General features: G+C 42.1%; 1 protein-coding gene across 1 annotated transcript in view; it reads right to left on the reverse strand.

The window, feature by feature from the left end:
* The window catches only part of LOC124719778 (adenylate cyclase type 5-like), a 597816-nt gene that overhangs the window by 452444 nt on the left and 121727 nt on the right, over positions 1-23645 (reverse strand). The window contains exon 2 of the mRNA XM_047244976.1: positions 11732-11853. Within this exon, the coding sequence (XP_047100932.1) occupies positions 11732-11814 (83 nt within the window). The 5' untranslated portion in view covers positions 11815-11853. The remainder of the gene's footprint in view (positions 1-11731; positions 11854-23645) is intronic.

Below are 23645 nucleotides of genomic sequence, written 5' to 3' on the forward strand. Positions count from 1 at the left end.
TAAAGGTAAAAAAAAATGGTTCAAATGGCTCTGAGCGCTATGCGACTTAACTGCTGAGGTCATCAGTCGCCTAGAACTTAGAGCTAATTAAACGTAACTAACCTAAGGACATCACACACATACATGCCCGAGGCAGGATTCGAACCTGCGACCGTAGCGGTCGCTCGGTTCCAGACTTTAGCACCTAGAACCGCACGGCCACTCCGGCCGGCTTAAAGGTAAAAACAAATAATTTAATCCCACAGAGAAGATACATCACAGAATTGAGTATGCTCCTCACAAAAAAACACATGATCAAACGCATGTCGATTCCGTCGATTCCGAGGATATCACTTCGCTTGAAGGAGAAAATGAAAGGTGTTGTACACATTTACAAACTACCGACAGCTAAAGAAGAAAATGAATAAAGAGAAAAAACGAGGTGTCACTACTGCCCTAAAAGGAAAAACAGATTCACACAGCATCGCTGCCGTCATTGTTCCAGTCTTATCTGTAAAGAACATGCAGCATCGAGTGTTCTTTTTTTTTTAGCAGGGGTGTATGTCACAAGAAGCCATATATCAGTCTGACGAGTAAGAAGGAGTGTGATCAGCCTTAATTCATCACTTGCTGTAAATATTACGAACTGTTGTTCACACAGGTGTTGTAATTGTAAACAAAAAAGTTTGTGAAATCTTTGCATGTTGAAAGATTTTTAAGTTTAGCAAATTACATGTTCCATACCATGTTTATACTAATTTATAATGTTTTAGTAATAATAAAGAAATGATTTATTGTATAAACGTGTCTTTGTCTGGAATAAAGAGATAAAAAAGGTGCAAGATCTCATTGTTCGAAAAAATCTAACACGGGAGTTATAACGTTACAACAATATACCCCAGCGACTTTCACTGTGTAAGCTGTTGCTCCATTATTCTTACATGATATTCTTCATGGTGTTTCAAAGCTTTGCGTTTTTATATACGTGAGGCCAAACTAGTAAAATGTTATGAGCCCCTGTTTACGTTACTCGAAATCATAGCTCTTTGTTCGTGTTCTTCACGAGTTCCGATAGCAAGGTATTCGATTTGTTCTCCATCAGCCGTAATGGTACAGGATTTTACAATATTTTCTTTAGCGAGTTGTAATATTTCGTCTTTGCGCGGATTTATTTCACTGTTTAAACTCATGTCGGCTAATTCTTTGTTATCTATTAACGTACATATTTGTTATTTTTGTTCGTCAGAGTTCAGTCGTAATGCGTTTATGCGTTCACTAATTGTTTCAACAATGACATTTAGGTGATCGTAGCATTCTGCGAATTTGCGGGACAACTGCGCTGAGTACAGTGGGATTAATTTTTGCGAGAAGCTCTTATTTGTAGTTTCGCTGTGCCGTTTTTAAATTATTTTGTCGAGTTTCAAGAATACATAGCCTGGTCTCTACCCTCTTAATCACGGGTTTCAAGTCGTTTCTCATCTCTTGTCAAATTTCCACAGAAAAGTTTAGCTGTTTTTCCTCAAGTTTCTGGATATTTTTACTGGTTTCATCTCATGATTTTGTACGAGGGTTATTCCAAAAGTAAGGTCCGATCGGTCGCGAAATGGAAACGACGATGAAAATCCGATAAAGCTTTGCACAGATGTGTTGGGTAGTGTCTCTAGTATAACCCCAGTTAGCATCACGTCGCTCTTCTCATTTCTGAGCTCGCAGTGAGTGCGTAAAGATGTCTAGAAAATAGTGTCTGCCGCCAAGTACGAGGGCCTGGTGAGAAATTTCGCCTGAGGCTATGCAGCCAACATTACATAACTGTCGTGCTGTTTCGTCTTCACGACAATTCTCAGCCGCATTCTGCAGGTGCAATGAAGATGCTCCTGCATCGTTTTCAAATGGAAATGTTAGATTACCCACAATACAGTCCGCAATTGTCTCCCCCTGAGTTTCATCTCTGGTCACATGAACCGCTGTCTTTGACGACAACATTTTGACACAGACAACGAGGTGTAGGCCAGCGTGGAGAACTGGCGGAAAGCACTGGCGGCTGCCTTCTATGATGAGGCTATTGAAAAGTTGGTACAACGCTATGACAAAAGTCTAAGTCAGAACGGCGACTACGTAGAGAAGTAGCTGAAAGGTGTAGCTAATTGTTACAAGTAAAACATTTCTGATGTTCACTGTGGTTTCAATTTGGCAATCAATCGGACCTTACTTTTGGAATAACCCTCGTATTTTATTCAAGGCTTTTTTCTCTTTTCTGAAACTGTTTTGTTGATCGTCACGGCCAACTGTTAGTGAACAGATAAACGCATTATGACTGAACTCTGACGAACAAAAAAAAAACAACTTTGTACAAAAAATTTGCCGACACGAGTTTAAACAGTGGAACAAATCCACACAATGACAAAATGGTATTTTAATAACCTGTACCATTATGGCTGATGGAGAACAAATCGAACACCTTGTTATCGCAACCCGTGAAGAACACGAATAAAGAGCTATGATTTTGAATAACGTAAGCAGGAACTCAGAGAACATTTTACTGGCTTGGTCTTCACGTGTATAGAAACGCAAAGCTTTGAAACACCATAAAGCCTATCATATAAGAATAATGGAGCAACAGCCTACACGTAGTGAAAAAAAATGGCTCTGAGCACTATGGGACTTAACATCTGACATCATCAGTCCCCTATAACTTAGAACTACTTAAAACTAACTAACCTAAGGACAACACACACATCCATGCCCGAGGCAGGTTTAGAACCTGCGACCGTAGCGGTCTCGCGGTTCCAGACCGAAGCGCCTAGAACCGCTTGGCCACACCGGCTGGCCATAGTGAAAGAAAAAGCAAGTGCGATGCTTTTGATTATCCTTGTTTATATTTTGGCACTTTCTGCATTATTATGTATTCATGGCATTTAGGTGAATTTCACCAGAACACAGTTCTACGCGCAGTCTAAACCGTAAACAGCCTTGGCTGCATACCACAGAAGTATTGTGGGACAGACAGACTACAGCCACGATTACAAACATTTTCATACAGTCAACTTATGTGATCATTTGCTTCTACAAAAATGCACTTTCATGCAATACAGCGAAGAGTTCGCGCGTTAGTAACTGTCTCAACGAAAAACTACAAAAGAGGTGACAATCTGAATTCCACGCATTTTCCTACGTCAAAATGTGGGTAGGGGATACGTCAACTAGTGAACGATGTCTCCCTGAGCTGGATGTTACTATTTTTCAGTTTCTTGGCATACTCGTCTTCTACTATACTTTTTAATCGATAAGTACAAAAAATGTTCTACTACCATCGTAATGTAAATGCGCGGAAAATAATTCTCGTGACTTTTGAGCTATTCTTAAGAACGTGTCACATTGGCGACGAAGTACATCCCGATTCTGACAACTAAAAAAAAAAATTCGATTACACACGTTTAGAGACTGTAACGAAATGTGACTCGGTTAGAGACTTCCTACTGATGGTCCTGAGCAAGGAGTTAAACTACTCAACACAAAAAACTGAAACAGGAATTGTACTCTTAGTAAACATTTTCTAATGTGAAATTTTTGGAAGTGAAACATACTGATGAAACATGTATACAGATTTGAAAACCATCATTTTTACATACAGCAGTAACAGTCATGTGTTTTAAAATGATATTTAGTGGCAGTTCTGAGGAGACATACAGATATTTGAGATTATAGTTGTCTGTCCAAATGGAAAAATCAGTTTTGCAAAATAATAGTGGTAATGATGAATTACTAGTATATAAAGGATTTTCCACCAGTTCAAAGAATAGTTACAAGCTGTTAAAGGTAAGGCAGTGTTGTCTGGAAGAATTATCAGTCTCCAATGTGAAATGTATTTCTGTGACGATTTTCTTTTCATGATCAGTTATGCAGTAATGAAGGTAGATCCTGTAACCTAAGTTCTAACACTTGTAATGTCATTTACAGTTGTAATTTATTGTACTCTTTCCTTTGTAATATTTAAAAAAATCATTCTTCTTGCCTTACAACGGCTAAGGCAACCCTTATTACTTTTTTCTGGGGGACAGCGGAAAGGTAAGGTTCTCATATGTTTTCTGCTATTTTAAATAATTTACCTCTACTGTACTGGGACAAAGATGAATGAGCGCAGGGGATGAGAGTGAATAAGAGCCTTGACACTGCGTTTAGTTTTATCTGTGGCTGATTTGCTAGTCAATCTGTTACACAGCGCTTATATCAGGTATAGTGGCGAGCAGTTGAGTTTTTCAGGGAAGGAGATACGTTATTTGTGAATCTGGATGAAACTATCTTGAACAGTTTATTTTGGGAGTGGAAATTCATCTTATTTATGTTAAAAGAGATTATTTTAGTGAAATTTTAAAGGTGTGATTGTAGTTTCTTTATAATGAGAGAATTTTGTTGTCGTTAGAGTCCTCTTACGTTGGGCAGTCTTTTTCTCTCTAATCAGAGTCTGATTTCTCAAGATCGATTTACTTTAAAGAAAAATTCACCTACATGATTTATAGTAAGGTTTTGAGTTTTTACCGTGTGTGCATTGCATCTTACGTCACAAGAAGCGACAGGCTGTTTCTGATAAAAAGAATTTAGAGTAAATTATTTACCTTTAGCTACTGTATCTGTTGATTTTTATATCCTTTCGAGAACGACAGTACTCCAGAGACAGAAGCAGCATGCTGAGCAAGAGGTAAGTGACTTTGATGTCAGGGAGCATCTCACCCTGCATTCTTGTGCAAACAGTGTGTAGTCAGGATTGTCATGTGTCGTAGTAGCAAGTACAGTAATTTTTAGTGAACAGTGTTGAAAATTTCAAACAATTTTCTTCCGAATAGAGCAGTGATTTATTTTTTGGATATTCTTAGTCTAACTTTGCACTTCATATCACAAGTCGTTCATAATGTGCTCCGGTACTGAGGTTTCGTTACATAGCTCGGATTGAGCACACAATCAGTTTCTTTTGGCATTTAATTAGATTCGTTTCCTTTATTTCAAATTTTTGCATTTCATGACGTTTAAGGTGTTATTTCACGACACTGTTCACATGTGCAACTCAGGGCCAACAAACAGTCAGCTTTCCTCTACAATTATGTTATCTTCAGTACATGATACATGAGCAAAAAGTTTATGAAATCAATATATTCAGATTTCCCACCTGAGGACGAGTATTTTATAGAAAGCTGTAACTGCGTACTGCAGTCTTCACTTGAGTTACGTTGCTAAAGTGTATTTTTCGATACTGAGTTTGGTTTCATTTCCATGTACTCTATTTTCTGTTCGAACTGTGTATCTAGGTATCAGACATATCTGTCGAGACTTTTTCTTTTTTTAGCTTCTCTGTTCGTCTCCTCTCCGAAAAATAGCTGAAGTTACTCTTGTCAAAACCATTCTAATTTTCTACTAATGTGCACATATCTTCGTAATTCTCTATCTCGCTCTCCAGTTCAGCTACACAGCTAAAGGCAGTTTTCTGATATTACACAAGATCTATTTACGATACATAATTTTTCAGTTCTAGGTATGTGTCATTATGACCATAACAGCTGCAGAACTTGCTTTTAAGGTACTCGATTCGTTTTGTTTCCAAGAAATGTTTCTCTTATTTATATGCATTTGAGCATAATAGTTGTAATTTGAACGATTTTTTTGCGATGTAGTGAATTGTAAAATCAGTATTGTGCGTGTTGTTCACATTTAAAAGAAATCGCTAATGATATGACGTCGCCATGTTGTTCACATCGATCGTTGCATGTGTACTGCATCACTGGACAAAGTAAACGATTACTGTCACAGTTTCTCCTTTATCCCATGAATTACGTCTCAAGAAGAAGAAAATGATGATGAGTGGGAGCCGCAGAAACGAAAATATATCTATCAAATGCATAGTGTACGGTCCAGTTACATTAATACGATTACCGCCTAAGTTGGACGTCAACGTGCAATAACCACTCACAGACTGCAGGTGGCAGCACTAGCAGTGGAGGGTATGTAATGTGTATCAGGAAGACGCGGGTAACAGTGAAGTCGTTGTCATAATATGGAACGGAAGGATTTATCTGATGTCCAAAAGGACACGACCATTGGCTTTCCGGCCAAGGGTGGAACCATGGCTGAGGAAACAGCGCTATCCAAATCCGGCGTTTAGGCAAGTGTGGTCCCCCAATGACTGTAGATAACAGGAGTGAACGACGGCTGCGAAGGTATCTACAGTCGAACATACACTATGTGATGAAAAGAATCCGAACGCCTTAGCTGCAGGTGTGGCAGGTGGTAGCCTTGATGACAGCTTCCACTATTGCAGGCATACGTTCAGTCAGCTGCTGGAAGGTTTCTTGGGGAATGGCAGCCCATTCTTCACAGAGAGCTGCACTGAGGAGAGGTATCGATGCCGGTCGGTGAAGCCTGGGACGAAGTCTGGGGTCCAAAACATCCCTAAGGTATGGTTTTGGCCCACTGTAAGCCTTGCTGACAGATTCCACTCTTGCAGGTATAGGTTCAGTCAGGTGCTGGAAGGTTTCTTGGGGAATGGCAGCCCATTCTTCACAGAGTGCTGCACTGAGGAGAGGTATCGATGTCGGTCGGTGAAGCCTGGCACGAAGTCGGCGCTCCAAAACATGGCAAAGGTGTTCTATAGGATTCACGTCAGGACTCTGTGAAGGCCAGTCCATTACAGGGATGTTATTGTCGTGTAACCACTCCACCACAGGCCATGCGTTATGAACAAGGGCTCGATCGTGTTGAGAGATGCAGTCGCCATCACCGAATTGCCCCTCAACAGGGCTAAGCAAGAAGGTGCTTAAAACATCAATGTAGGCCTGTGATAGTGCCACGCAAAACAACAAGCGGTGCAAGCCCCCTCCACTAAAAATACGACCACACACTACACACGCTGGCAGATGCCGTTCACCGGGCATTCGCCATACCCACGCCCTGCCATCGGATCGCCACAGTGTGTACCGCGATTCGTCACTCCCCACAACGTCTTTCCGCTGTTCAGTCGTCCAATGTTTACGCTCCTTACACAGAGCGAGGCGTCGTCTGGCATTTACTGGCGTGATGTGTGGCGTATTAGCGACCGCTCGACCATGAAGTCCAAGTTTTCTCACTTCCCGCCTAACTGTGATGGTACTTGCAATCGATCCTGATGCAGTTTGGAATTCCTGTGTGATGGTCCGGACAGATGTCTGCCTACTACCCATTACGATCCTCTTCAACTGTCGGCGGTCTCTCTCAGTCAACAGACGAGGTCAGCCTGTACGCTTTTGTGCTGCACGTGTCCCTTCACGTTTCCACTTCAGTATCACATCGAAAGCAGTGCACCTAGAGATGTTTATGAGTGTGTAAACCTTGCGTACAGACGTATGACACAACTGACACCCAATCACCTGACGGCGTTCGAAGTCCGTGAGTGCCGTGTTGATGCTTGTGAAGAACTCCTTCGGCGCTTTGAACGAGAAGGTGATGGCTTCCTTCCGAGAATCGTTACTGGGGACGAAACCTGGGTTCACTTCCACCAACCGGAAACGAAGAGGGCGAGCAAGGAATGCCGCCATTCCTCATCACCAAAACCAAAGAAGTTTCGAACAGAACCATCAGTAGGGAAAGTTATGCTGACTCTCCTTTGGGACGAAAAAGGCATCTTTTTGGAGCATTACATGCCTAGAGGGACCACTGTGACCAGTGCATCATACACAGATTTAAAAAAACCATCTGCGGGCTGCAATCAAATCAAAGTGACGTGGATTGCTGTCAGCAGGTGTCCTTTAGCAACATGACAATGCAAGGCCCTACACTGCACGTACAACAGTTGCGACAATCACAGACCTGCATTCTGAGTGTCTTCCTCATCCACCATACTCACCAGACCTTGCCTCAAGTGATTTCCATAAGTTTGGACCACTCAAGGACGCAATGGGAGGAAAAAAGTTCCGTTCTGATGGAGAGGTACGCCACGCGGTGCATGAGTGGTTGCGTGGACTACCAAAAGAATTTTTTTCTAAAGGAATTTATGCACTTTGTAAGCGCTGGAGGACTTGCATTGAGCGTGGGGGAGATTTTGTTGAAAAGTGATACAGATTTGAACCACTTCTGCACAATAAGTGGTATTTAAAACAAATATTTAAGGTATTCATTTGACTCGTCCTCGTATAAAATAGCGTTAATTCTACATTAATTATTGAATCTAACGGGAGGAGTGCAGGAAAGTGGGAGTTTTGGGAGGTGAGAAACTAAAATGTATCAGAAAAACGGGAAAAATAAATGAATGACGACAACAAATAGGAAACAGTAGCATAAAATGTGGAGCGATCGACGCACTAAATTCTAAAAGAAAAGCCAATACATGACAAACGAAGATCAATGAAAAACAAGTAATATTGGAATCCATAACTAGAATTAACCAATGTAGTTCCAGTTACCGATTCCAACCGCTCCATGATTCATATGTAAATTATTTTTGCAGATGTATACACTGAAACGTAATAGCATTTGTAATTGCTCTCTAAAACTACCGCGGTGCATAACAAAAATTGGAATCGGTAAGTAGAACTGACCTTCTATATAGGTCAATTATAGTTGCCGATTCCAATATTAGTAACTTTTTTGCATTATTTCAGAGAGCGAATACAAATGCAGAAATCATATTAGCCTACATTTTAGTACACACACGTGCTGAAATAATGATCTAATTAATGAACCACCAAATGGATGGAATCGGTAACTAGAATTGACGTATGTAGGAGGTCAAATTTCGTTACCGATTCCAACTTTTCGATGGTTAATAATTTCGGACATTTTTGGTTTAAATCTGTGAGCTATGGTTTTGTAGGATTTCTACATTTCCTATTGATCTCAGAACTACTACGAGAAGCAATTCTTTCTCTTTTTCATAGTAATGAAGATAGTAATACCATACGGATAAATACTGCAATACTTTAGTGTGTACACTTGTTTAAACGATCTAAATAACGAATCGTGCAATGGTTAAAATTTGTTAGTAGAATTAACTCCAGTTACCGATTCCAGTATTTGTTAGATCCTTTACTTGTGTACTCGTCCCGTTGTATTTAAGGATTAGTATTAAAAGTTATCGCTGATTCATAATTTTATGACTTCACCATGCGTTAGACTGTACTGCATTTAAAGGTTCTTACTCGAATAAACTACGATAATAATTTATTTCAGTCATGTATACTTGTCTATTTCTATTCTTATTTATTTTCGTTACCTTTAATTCTTGTCGGTATAATTTGTGGCTAAGTCATTAATCACATGAACTGTGTTGGTAATTTTATGGTATTCTACATTCGTTTGTATACGAAAATAAATTCTGGAGTATTGGTGTGCGGGGTGGCATCCACAGCAGGTAGGACTGACGGATGACATCGAAAAAGTACAAACAAGGGCGACTCGTTTTGTACTGTCGAGAAATAGTGTAGAAAGCGCCACAGACATGACATGTGAAATGGAGTGGCAATCATTAAAACAAAGGCGTTTTTCGCTGCGACGGGATCTTCTCATGAAATCTCAATCACCAGTTTTCTCCTCCGATTGCGAAAACATTCTGTCGGCAACCACCTATGTGAGGAGAAATGATCATCAGGATAAAATAAGAGAAATCAGGAATCGCACAGAAAAATTTGAGTGCTCGTTTTACGCGCGCACCCTTCGAGAGTGGAACGGTTGAGAGACAGCTTGAAGGTGGTTCATTGAACCCTCCGCCAAGCACGTTATTGTGAATAGCACATGTAGATGCAGAATATGATTGGTTGCTTTCAAAGATTGCCCCCTACGAAGTGTCTCTGCCTTAGGAATGACGTCATTGCTAAAAAAGCCGAAGAGTGCAATCAGACACTAGAATTGACCCCAGAGTACTATAATGACTATAGTGCGCGACATTTACCACGGCGGCCGAGTTTAGGTTCGTTCTGCGCATCTGACGTCACAAAACACAGTCAGTCAATGAACAGAGAACGACGTTGCCAGAGCTCGATTGCAGTGCAGAGCACGGACGAGTGTCTTCAGTTTTAGAAATGTTCATTCATAAACAAAGCAATTCAACAAAAGCAATGTCTTGATAGCAGACTTTCTTTTATAGAAAGTTTGGAAAAAGCATTTTTTATACCAGTTGCTTCATATTCTATTAATTAATTAAACCAAACAAGCAATAAGCCTCCTCATTCAGGGATAGCAAGGAAAGGTGTTTGTATCAGTCTCACGAACCGCTTTTTTGCAATAAAGAACAGCGATAATTGTTTATTTCGATGATACGTCAATAATTCATAGTCTTACCAACAGTGTTTGTCGGTATTTTGCGTGATGTTTTATACTCCTCCAGGAGGTTGGTTGCAAGACTAGCTGCGTTAGTGAAATGGTTAAGATGTTGGGCTGCTCAGTCCAAGGTTCAGAGTTCAAACCTCGTTCTGTGGTTAATATTTTCTTTATTTAGAAACAATATCGAAGTGTCTTACGTCATGAATTTTATTCGTTTGATTGTAATTTTTTGAAATTTCTAGTGCTTTGTCTCTTCATTATAATCATAATAAGTTTTCGGTTTTTCTAATTTTTGTCCTCCAATATTTCTTTTCACAGCAATTAAAAACAATGAAAAGACACAGATACAATATTCATTTCATCTGTTTTGTTTGTATATCTTCTCTTCCGCAGTCGGTGTTTTACTATTCATATTGAGATATATTCTTTTGCGACAGTATTAAAAGTATTATTTAGAGCAGAATTTCGGCTCGTACGTTGCCGAGCTACTTGATTGTCTGACGCAATACTTTGCTTCGCTGCTTTGGTAACATCATGAGATTCAATGTTTTAGTCTACCTATGTTTTGGCAAGTATTTGCTGTCGGTTGTGACAAACACAAATTGTTTGCGCACTGGACCTCACTGACAATATATTTTAGTTTCTATGTTTTATTGCGTCCACAATTCAGTTTTGTGTAATTCGCCAACTGCGTTTTAATCAGAACGTTTTAGAAAAAACCGAAATGACTCTGGTATAAATAAAAGTTTTATTACAGTCTCTAAAGACGGAATATTTGTCAATATTACATATGACACCTATCTGGTACTTAAATTAAATGAGATATTGTTATACAGTAAATTTTATATGAAACTTAGGTATCTTCTCCACATTTCATTCTCAACATTGTGGCAACTAAAATGAACCATACGGAAAGTATACGCTATGGACTTTTACCTCTGCAAACTCTTCAAAATTTCAAAATGGTTTATTACATTTAATGCTGTTTACTATATTTAATGCTGTTTACTACATTTAATGCTGCACAATAACTGCGCTGAACATCGAAACAAAATTAAGTCATTTATGGGGGAAGGTATCAGTCAAGAAGATGTGTAAAAATCAAATTTTTGGACCAAATAGTTTTTGTGAAATCGAATGATAAGTGTGTCAAAGCAGTCGGAATACTATGTGTCCGCACAGGCGAGCAGTGCAGTGATGACAAAATCGCGCACAGCGCGGAATGCGGGGAGCACGTCTCTGCAGCAGCGAAAGGGTTAATGCGGCCGTGGTGGCTTTACTTCATAAACTGCGCGCTCCCCCCTAAACGTAAGTTTGCGAACTATACTGTACTATACCATGGCGCTGATTCTCTTGGCGCGTGCGTCGTTTGCAACTGGCAACGCAGCAATCTCCGGCGTCTGGGCGGGCATGCGCGAGCCGCCAAGATAAAAGAATTGAACTATAGTGACTGTAATGAACAGCTGTGAGTTACCTGACGTTCTCATGCCGCTGGATGTAGATCTTGTGGAACATGGAGTCCTTGGGTTTTCCCGCGATGTCTGCCTTCATCTCCATGGCAACGTGGCGGGGCAGAACCGACAGCAGCAGCCGCTCCTGCAACAATCATATTCACGTCAAACACGGTGACTCCGCTAAAGTTGACATCAATAGTAGCAAAATGGTGGACGATACCACTGCGAAGAGTACTTTTGCGTTTGAAGGGCACTCTGTGGCATTTAATAACCTGTACGCGTTTCACAAGAGAGCAAATAATAATAATACGTGGGTAATCCCAAAAGTAAGGTCTCCTATTTCTTTATAAGTACACTACTGGCCATTAATATTGCTACACCACGAAGATGACGTGCTACAGACGCGAAATTTAGCCGACAGGAAGAAGATGCTGTGATATGTAAATGATCAGCTTTTCAGAGCATTCACACAAGGTTGGCGCCGGTGGTGACACCTACAACGTGCTGACATGAGGAAAGTTTCCAACCGATTGCTCATACACAAACTTTTCTCGTGTTTGCTGGGCAAATTGTGAGCGAGTATTTTCGTACAAAAATACGACGTCGGTAATCGAGAGAGTCTAAAGCTTCACAAAACTTGTCCTCATAGACATATGTCCATAGTTTTACCTATTCTGTACGTATAACAGTGTTTTGTGTGTTCTGAGCTGCGTGTAGAAAACGGTGAAACTACAGATATGTGAAATGATATAAAACCCAAAGGCAGCGGAAACAAAAGCCGGTTCGTAAAAGAGGAAAAGTAGTGGAAGGTGAAACTGAAACTAAGTTTTGTTTTCCTTTATGACTTCAGCATCCGCTAACAACGAGGGAAAAATGTCCAGTGGACTGCACGACATGTAAAAGAGAGCGACAAACATCAGTGACCACTGATAACGCTCTGTAAATAAAAGTGGAACGCGTCTAGCAGAAAACGGGAAACAGAAAAAAAATAATAACTGGTAACATCTGCTACGGAAAATGGACATGCAGACAGATACATTGTTTCGACGACTTTCTGCACCAGGTCGTGGCTGACTACACACGGATGGCTGCATCCTTTGTCATGAACATCCATCTATCCACTTTTAAAGGAACTTTAACATCCATGCACAAAACCACCGCTCACCATGTATAGAGCACAAATTTCAGAGCGATTCTCAACAGTTTGAGATACTCTGCCGCTGAAACCTACATTTCCGAAGAGATGAACCATTTCTTGGGATTTTGTAGTTCAGCGCTTTTTCTGAACAGTGTAACGCCCCAAGGACAGAAAACCCCAATTAACAAACTTTGTGGAGACTTAAAGCAGGAAAGCGAGTCATCTTGACAGTGACGGCAACTATTGACGATAAAATCTACACTGGTAATATTTTGATTAACACCTATATTATTCAAATACCGAGAATGGCAAACGAAAATGGGAGATAAGAGGAAAGGTTTATCCTAGATTCTTTATCAAACATCTGTAGAATATATTCAAAATCATATGAACAAAGGTTAAATCCAAGAAAGTAATCTACATCCATACTCCGCAAGCCACCTGACGGTGTGTGGCGGAGGATACCTTGAGTACCTCTACCGGTTCTCCCTTCTATTCCAGTCACGCATTGTTCGTGGAAAGAAGGATTGTCGGTATGCCTCTGTGTGGGCTCTAATCTCTCTGATTTTACCCTCATGGTATCTTCGCGAGATATACGTAGGAGGGAGCAATATACTGCTTGACTCTTCGGTGAAGGTATGTTCTCGAAACTTCAACATAAGCCCGTACCGAGGTACTGAGCGTCTCTCCTGCAGAGTCTTCCACTGGAGTTTATCTATCATCTCCGTAAAGCTTTCGCGATTACTGAATGATCCTGTAACGAAGCGCGCTGCTCTCCGTTGGATCTTCTCTATATCTTCTATCAACCCTATCTGGTACGAATCCCACACTGCTGAGCAGTATTCAAGCAGTGGGCGAACAAGCGTATTGTAACCTGCTTCCTTTGTTTTCGGATTGCATTTCCTTTAGATTCTCCCAATGAATCTCAGTCTGGCATCTGCTTTACCGACGATCAACTTTATATAATCATTCCATTTTAAATCACTCCTAATGCGTACTCCCAGATAATTTATGGAATTAACTGCTTCCAGTTGCTGACCTACTATATTGTAGCTAAATGATAAGGGATCTTTCTTTCTACGTATTCGCAGCACATTACACTTGTCTACATTGAGATTCAATTGCCATTCCCTGCACCATGCGTCAATTCGCTGCAGATCCTCCTGAATTTCAGTACAATTTTCCATTGTTACAACTTCTCGATATGCCACAGCATCATCCATGAAAAGCCTCAGTGAACTTCCGATGTCATCCACAATGTCATTTATGTATATTGTGAATAGCAACGGTCTTACGACACTCCCCTGCGGCACACCTGAAATCACTCTTACTTCGGAAGACTTCTCTCCATTGAGAATGACAGGCTGCGTTCTGTTATCTAGGAACTCTTCAATCCAATCACACAATTGGTGTGATAGTCCATATGCTCTTACTTTGTTCATTTGACGACTGTGGGGAACTGTATCGAACGCCTTGCGGAAGTCAAGAAACACGGCATGTACCTGGGAACCCGTGTCTATGGCCCTCTGAGTCTCGTGGAGGAATAGCGCGAGCTGGGTTTCACACGATCGTCTTTTTCGAAACCCATGCTGATTCCTACAGAGTAGATTTCTAGTCTCCAGGAAAGTCATTATACTCGAACATAATACGTGTTCCAAAATTCTACAACTGATCGACGTTAGAGATATAGGTCTATAGTTCTGCACATCTGTTCGACGTCCCTTCTTGAAAACGGGGATGACCTGTGCCCTTTTCCAATTCTTTGGAACGCTACGCTCTTCTAGAGAACTACGGTACACCGCTGCAAGAAGGGGGGCAAGGTCCTTCGTGTACTCTGTGTAAAATCGAACTGATATCCCATCAGTTCGATCAAAGATAACATTTACCATGGAAGAGAGTTGTAGCCGCATCGAAAACGAAATTCAATGCGACTACAATGCAACTCGGACATGGAAATGTTCAGTTAGTTCGTTGGTCTTCAGTCGCTCTAGAGTACTTTAGCGATAGTTGTCTGGACGCAAACGCTATAAGATTGCTTCAGTTTTGGAAGCTTGATAATTCGTGACATAGAGACTGAAGTATTGCTCAGTGATTTGACTGATGAAAGTTTATCTTTACCGTTCTCAACGCGACGGTATAGTAAGACTTCACTTGAGTGATATTGGTTTATCGCACTTAGCGTTCTTACTGATGAACAGTTACAAACCTTGAGAGCAATGGATCAACGAAAGAAAGACAAATCGTAGTCTTGAGTAGGACCCAATAAAACGAAGACACGAAGAAAGACGAGTACACCGATTAGTCAAAAGTTGTCGTCAGTGTCACGATTACTGTGTGTTGTAGGGACAAACAATTAATTACAGAAACAACAATGAAATCTGAGTCAAAAGGTAAATCTTACGTGTCGCCAAACTCTTTAAACATTTTAAGTAACTAAGTGAGTACATGAATAATGAACAGTGAAGAGTGATTACTTTAAACCAGTATTACGGCATATAAAAAAAAACGGCACTTACTCCAACATAAGTTATCCCTGGAGTTACGTCGGACCGTTGTTTATAACTAGACGTAGCAACGGCATAGCAACGCAATATTAGACAGCAAATTTTCATCCTCGCTACGTATGATGTGAAAAACGACCGTAATGATGAAATCAAGAATCAAGATTTTATTTCATCACGCAAGTAAACGGGCATAAAAGTAAAAATAACACTGGTCAACACTCATTTTCTTGCCAAGGATATTTGAGTGGCTTTAGGATGGGTTAGTGGTGCTGAGGACGAATATAGCAACCATTTATGCAGTTTGGCTCTAGTTTTTGAGATAATGCATGATTTATTCAAAAAATTAGAAAAAATTGCTAATACTGAACTCGAGCGCTACAAACTACAATGAAAAAAGAAAATAATCTTTATAAATAGCTTCTATGAAAACCTGATAGGCATTTGTCCACGTATAAAACATAATTGAAAAGTTTTTCTGTAAGTATATCATTTTCCGTCCATGACGAACCGCTTCCTGCACGCTTTCCTTTTATAGGTCTCTTCAGAACAGTCACGTTGCAGATTCCAGCAATAATCTGCCATCATATGCCTGTCCCATCTTCCTTTATATCTATCCTCTATTCCTTTCATATCTTGATGGAACCGCTCTCCTTGTTCCTCACTGAAATCACCTAGATTACGAGGAAATCGATCCAAGTGGCTGTGAAGGAAGTGCAATTTTATGCTCATGTTAGCTCCTAAGTTTTGAAAGTTAGTGAGCATGTTTTTGACCAGTTCCTCGTAATTGGGAGCTTTATGATTGCCCAAAAAACATTTTACAACAGCGACAAAACTGTTCCAGGCCGATGCTTCAGTGACAGTCATGACACTTGTAAAATTGGTATCGTTGATGAGCCTGCGAACTTGAGGACCATCAAATATTCCTGCCTTAAGTTTTTCACTACTGAGTCCAGGGAACGTATTGCAGATGTATGTGAAGCAATTACCATTTCTGTCTAAAGCTTTGGTGAATTGCTTCATTAGTCCTAACTTAATATGTAATGGTGGAAGAACAATCTTGTCCCTACTAACCAGAGGTTCATTAATGATGTTTGCTTCACCAACAGCCATATGTTCCCTTGGAGGCCATGTTTTCTACTTCCAATGTTCGTGCTTTGCCCTACTATCCCACATGCAGATAAAACATGGGTGCTTTGTGTATCCACTTTGTTGTCCAAGCAAGAAGTTCTCCATTTTCAAGTCAACACAAATCAATCACTGGTGCTGCATATACTGAATTTTCTGCAGAACCATCTTGATGATAGCATATGCTTCACAAAGTTTTGTTGAGTGGGCAATTGGAATAGATGCGTAACGATTGCCATTGTGTAGGAGAACACATTTTAAACTTCTAGTGGAACTGTCTATGAAGAGACGCCAGTCCTCTGGTCTATATTCCGGCAGCCCCAATTCAAGTAAAAGTCCAGGTATATTGCTGCAATACACTATAACCTCTTCTTGGTTGAAGTATGGAAGAAGGTTTTCTTCTCTCGTCCGGTAAGCTGTTATTTTAACACTTGGATGAAGACAGTTCTTTTCCTTAAGCCTGGATGCTAAGAGTTATGATGCTTGCTTTGAAAGATTGAGTTCTCGTATCAAGTCACTGAGCTCCTTCTGGTCGAACTGCTGGGGTTGTGTCTCACGTCCTTCGTATTCCGAACCACTACTTGTACATTCCTCGCCGTGCACATCGTCATCTGATGATGTTAGCGTGGGTAATGTTCTGAAGGTTGGTACAGGAACATCGTTGCTGTGCATCACCGGTCTTCTTGCTGACTCCAAATCGGGATATTCCCACTTTCGTTTTTTGAACCTATTAAAACCTTTCACATTAACAATGCAAAAATAGCAATCATCTGTAAGGTTCTTCTGCTCTTGCCATACCATAGGCACTCCGAAGTTTAAGCTTTTCCTTTTTCGTTTTGTCCACTGCCGTAAGCACTCCACACAGCATTTACAAACTTTATGGGGTGCCCACGCCTTGTCTTGATCTCCAAGTTTAATTACGAAATATGCCAGATACGCTTCCTTCACAAAAGGAGTGATATATTCTTCCTGTTCTTTTGAAGAACGTATTCACCACAAATGTAGCAGAACTCATCTGGATGGTTCACGCAAAGACGGCGTGAAGAACTCATGTTTTCCTAAAACAAAATTGCACAAATACTACATATTATGCAGAACTTCCTTGTATTTGCGTGTCAATCACATTCAACAAACATCATTAACTGTTTTGTGTGAAATGAATACTCACCTCTTATTTGCTACGTCACGATGAAAAGGTTCTATCTCCTTGAAGCTGCACTGCACATGTGTGTGACTTTCGACCATCACCATTTTTCTTGTTTACACTGAACGCTACCTATCGGCTGTTGCGGGGATTACCTCGGCCAACAAATGAATGTCGAGTACCGCCGAATTCAAATCTGCACAACCCTCAATATCTTCAACACACGCACCGCACAACAGGACTGAACACATACTGACAGTGTGATGTTTGCATGATGTAATCCTCAACCACACAGATGCACTCCCTGAGCACAATTGTTTAATAAAGATAGTACAATATCACTAATTAAAAAACAGGTAGCAAATACATTACACCATATATGGACCCTGCAGTCGATATTATCCACATGAAACTCTCATTTCCACAAATAACCTATATCTCAAAAACCAGAGCCAACTTGGAAAAAGTACAAATATACTCGGAATGAGTATCATAACAATATCCCATTTTCGTTCAAACTTCCCTGGCAACGAAAAAAAATTTTATTTTGTAGAGCTGTGTAATCGATTGCAGTTTACCAGTTCGCACTAACTGAGAAGACTCTTGCGGAGAGATGGCAATATTTCTAAACCACGCGAGGAGTTGTGTTTTTACGAGAGTTGCAGGTGCTGTTCCACGTCACATCGGCGGGGACGAACATCGTTAGGAGTCGCGTCTCCTCTCGGCGAGTGAAGAGTGTGTGTGTGTGTGTGTGTGGTTTGAGGTTTTCGGGCGCTAAACAGCGTGGTCATCAGCGCCCAAACGCATAGAAACAGGAACACATGCGGTGAAGGGACGAAGACGGACAGTGAACAAGGAGAACAGCTAAAAGGCACAGACCTGACGCAGTTCCAAATCCTCACATACAGAGGCAAAACAAGAGGAGAAGAAACCCACTAAAAAGGAAAGGAAACACAAGGAAAAGAGAACAGAAATCGACGTGAAACAAGTAGGTAATCGTGACTGGCGGACCTCTTACCTAAAACCTGGGTGAGCCAGTCACCCAGCAGCACATTAAAATCCTCTCCCTAAAATCCGAGGCAACAAATTGGACAGGACACAAAACCGTAAGACCTTAACCACAGTCGTTGCGTCGTCTTGCAAAATAGAGGGCAAATCCGGTGGCAAGGAAACCACCGCCCTCTGGTCAGAGAATAAAGGACAGTCAAGTAAAATGTGGCGGACAGTAATCTGGACGCCACAAGCACTGCAGATTGGGGGGTCCTCCCGCCGGAGTAAAAAACCGTGCGTTAAGGGACTGTGCCCGATGCGGAGGCGAGTGAGGAGAACCTCATCCCGCCTGCACGACTGGTAGGACGTACGCCATGGCCGCGTGGTGGCCTTGACCAGACGCAGCTTATTTTCACCGACTGCCAGCCACTCCTCTTCCCACTGACGCATAACGCGAAAACGCAGGAGGGAGGTAACAGCAGGGAGGGGGACGGCACATTCAACAACGTGAGGGAGGGAACACGCATCTTTGGCAGCCACATCCGCCAGTTCGTTTCCCCTAATACCCACGTGCCCCGGCACCCAGCAGAAGGAAACCTCCTTCCCCTGCCTGCCGCTGCAGGTAGAGTAGGGCATCGTGGATGTTCTGGACGACCGTATCCGCTGGGTACAAGTGTTGCATGGTCTGAAGGGCACTCAGGGAGTCAGAACCGATGAGAAGACTGGGAACACATCTCATCCGCTCCAAAGATCGCAAACAATTCGGCATCAAAGATGGTAAACGCCACAGGAAGCCGTAACTTGACGGCTCGATCAGGGAAAACAAAAGCACAACCAACAGAGTCCCCCTGTTTAGAGCCATCCGTAAATACTGGTACATGGTCGGGATGCTGGTTTAAAATATCGTAAAATAAGGAGGTCAAAAAAAAAAAAACGCAGGAGTGCAGCTCCTCCGGTACTCTGACAAGTCTAAAATGACGCTGGGCCTCTGGAGCAACCAGGGAGGCAGGCGAGTAAAACCCTGGAGTTGGGGTGCCACACGCTCCTCACCAAGGGACTCAAGCAAATGCTTGGCACGAATCCCAAATGGTCTCTTTGCCCTGGGACGACTGGAAAAGGGACGCTCCATCACAACAGCTACTGCAAGTGGAAGGGGATTACTTATTCTTTAGCGCAGGCCATTGTACACATACTCTGTTGACAATATTTAGCAGCGTATTTCTGTTGACTAGGTGGAGGTACGGAAAAAGCGGTGTTGTCATGACGCCGTACACTTGAATCTCACGTCTTGCACGTCATTTGTCCCAAACAGTATCTTCAGGTAGAAGTGTTTTGATAAAAAATGTCAGCTTCCATTATACAGCGTATAATGGGTATAAGTACAAATATTTGCACATGTGTTACCTTTATATGTACACACGTTAGTGTGTTCGTTGTTTTTTCTGTAAATCGGCAGGCCTTCCCAGAAACATGCAACACACTTTATGACCAGATGTATTCTGCACGGTCATATTGCACCGCAAAGAGGACTACACGTATCAGAATAAACTGCTCTTTTTTCGTTCACGTACCCACACTTCAACATGTGACCGGCTGCCCAGGAACATGCAAGTATTAATTGCTTGCTGCTGACACGTGTACTTGGAGGTGCCAACCATTCTAAAAACGCACGAGTTTCAATAACTATAATCATTACTCTGCAGATGATGTAAATACTGATGTAATGTTCTCCAATACACTGTCCTCGGCCACCAACACAAATATCTACGCTTGTACGTGTTACATCCTGTATGCTAAAGTGCAAATTAATCACGTTTCATTCGTAACTGGACGCGTTCAAGCGCTATTTTCTTTAGTGTACATCAATTTTGCTTGTGCTGAATACTTGTACTGCAGCGGTTTTATTTGTGTCATTCGACTTTAGATTTCATATCAGTCCAACTCTAAAAGCTCTCCGGGTGAAGCTGTGAGAAACAAAGACTGGACACTGATCATACATAACAAAAAATATGTTCTAATTATTTTCATGTTCAGGACATACACGAAACATCCGATACTTTGACGATGCTAAATGCATCGTATATGCGTTTAACATGGGAAAGATACACTCTGTGATCAAAAGTATCCGGGCCGGCCTCGGTGGCCGAGCGGTTCTAGACGCTTCAGTCCGGAACCGCGCTGCTGCTACGGTCGCAGGTTCGAATCCTGCCTCGGCCATGGATGTGTGTGATGTCCTTAGGTTAGTTAGGTTTAAGTAGTTCTAAGTTCTAGGGGACTGATGACGGATGTTAAGTCCCATGGTGCTCAGAGCCACATTGAACCATCTTTTTGATTCTCGTGTACGACTGTGATGGTGTTATCCTAGCGCATTACGTTCCTGCACGGAAGACTGTCAGTGCACAGTATTACTATTTGGAGCATCACCTGCGACCAGCATTGCGAAAGAAGCGGTGACACTTTCTGCTCAACCCACCCATCATCGGCACTTATGCAGTTTAGCAGGTACGGAAAAAATTTTTCATTCCAAATGTATCTGGCTTGGAGAGCTTTGTGGGTGAATATGTAAAGTTTGTTGGTGATTGTACTTTGTATTTTCATAAATAAAGTGATCTGTAGCGTAGCCCACTTGAGGTTAGGTTGGGAGTTTTTTTTTGGAATGCGGCCGCGGCAGCGGCCGCCTATGATTTGAAAATACTGATTAGTTAGTGTATTACGCAATGTTGCGTCATCGGCAGCGCCGCGCTTATCGGGCAGAAGATATCGCCGACGGTCAAGGCAAAATGAAAATGGATGTTATATTCGAAATCAGCGCATCACAATTCACTATATCGACAAAATATAGAAAAATAAAAAATTTTAAAAAAATTTAAAACAATTTTTTTGATGTAAATAATTGACTGGGGCGAAAATAAATATCGTATTCGTAATCAGCGTATCAAATTTGACTATAATCGATCAAATTTTGAAAAAAATTGATAAATTTTTTCCGTACCTGCTAAACTGCATAAGTGCCCCATCATCTTGCACGACAATGCGCGGGCGCATACAGCGCAAGCTGTGGCTGCTCTGTTCGGTCTGTGGGACTGGGACGTACTGCGCCTGTGACTTTGATATGATTCCGAAGATGAAGGAACCACTTCGTGATATTCGCTTCAGAACTGTTCCAGAGATTCTAGAGGCAGTAGACGGTTCCATTCGCACCATCAACAGAACTGGCTCTGCTAACGGAATACTAGGCGTTCCAGATCGCTGGCAACGGGTTCTACACAACGGTGGTGACCACTTTGAAGGACAGTAACAGGTGCAAACATGTAACTCTTTTGTATCGGTTGTGAGTAAATATTTGCCACTATTTAAGTTCGAACCATTGTACATATTTATTTGTCAACATACTCACCCTGACGATGAACACATTTCTCCAAACGAGAGACCACTTTTGTTTATTCCGTCGCTGTAGAATGTTTGACTTCGTTGACAATGCGAGCACCTCACCTCTCCATGCACTGCTTCGTTACTATCACTGTGACGTCCTCGAAGGTGCTCCTTAAGTCCTGGAAACAGCTGAAAATTGAATAGCGCCAAGTTGGGGATGGAGGGTGTTCGATGATAGTGAACCCAAGGTGACGTATTGTTGTAGATGTCGTAGCGCTCCTATGTGGTTTGGCAGCGCCATGTTGAAGGACAGTGTTCTCCATGTGTGGACAAATTCTACGAATTCGAAACTCGATTACAGCACGCTGTTTCTCACGCACCGACATACACTGATGACCCAAAACATTATGACCACCTACTTAAAAGAGTGTTGGTCCACTTCTGGAACGCAATTCAGCAGTTAATCTGCGTGCCACAGATTCAGCAAGTACGCGATATCTTTCCAGAGATTTGTGGCACAGATGCCTAGACAGAGGTTACAGAATTACTGTGACTTACGCCCGACTGGTTTGTGGACGCGGAAATGGCGCCCAATAGCGTCATAGTGGGTGTTGTCGAATCCACATAAGCCGAATTTCATGGCCAAAACATAATCGTGTGTTGGCTGTAATGCTACTCAAGGCACTACAGCACGATTGTGGGCTTGTGACACGGTTAGTTATCCTGCTGGAAGATGTCATCGTTATCAACGAAGACATCAAACATAAGGTTACAGGTGGACCATAATGGTGTTCACGTCGTCCACAGCTATCATGATGCCTTCGATTACTATCGCAGGTACCACTAAAGTGCAGGTGAATGTTCCCCATACCACAACACCTGTCCCACCAGGCTGCGTCCGTGGCGCGCTGCAGGTTTCGAGCAGCCGTTCGCCAGGATGATGGCGTACCTGGACACGACCATCGACCTGGTTAAGCCACAAACGGAATTCATCCTACCAGGCAAGACGATTCCATTGATCCGTGGTCCAATGTCGATGATTCCGTGCCAACTTTAATCATGATTGACGATGTTGTTGGTTCAACATGGGAACACGTAGGCGTCCTCTGATGAGGGAACACCTCGTTCAACACTGTGCGCTGGACGGTGGGCTCCAAAACACTGGTGGCTGCACCAGGTCTGTACTGTGTCGCCAGATCTGCCACAGATCGCAGCCTATCCTGCTTTACAGAGTGGGGGAGCCTCTGATCCCTTTCTTCTGTGATGAGGTACGCACATCCAACTTCTAGCCACCTACTCGTATTTCAGCATTCTTCAACCACTCTCCACAGATGCTCACGACAGTGGCACGCCGGCCGGACTGGCCCAGCGGTTCTAGGCGCTACAGTCTGGAACCGCGCGATCGCTACGGTCGCAGGTTCGAATCCTGCCTCGGGCATGGATGTGCGTGATGTCCTTAGGTTAGTTAGGTTTAAGTAGTTCCAAGTTCTAGGGGACTTATGACCACCGCAGTTAAGTCCCATAGTGCTCGGAGCCATCTGAACCGCCCCCTTTTTTTTGTTACAGTGGCACGCAAACAGCCCACCAGCGACGCTGTCTCCGAGACGCTCGCTCCCACCCATTGGGCCACAGCAATCTGCCTTTTGTGAAAGTGCTTCAGC

The sequence above is a fragment of the Schistocerca piceifrons genome, chromosome 11, assembly GCF_021461385.2.
Source record: "Schistocerca piceifrons isolate TAMUIC-IGC-003096 chromosome 11, iqSchPice1.1, whole genome shotgun sequence".
Lineage (NCBI taxonomy): Eukaryota > Metazoa > Arthropoda > Insecta > Orthoptera > Acrididae > Schistocerca > Schistocerca piceifrons.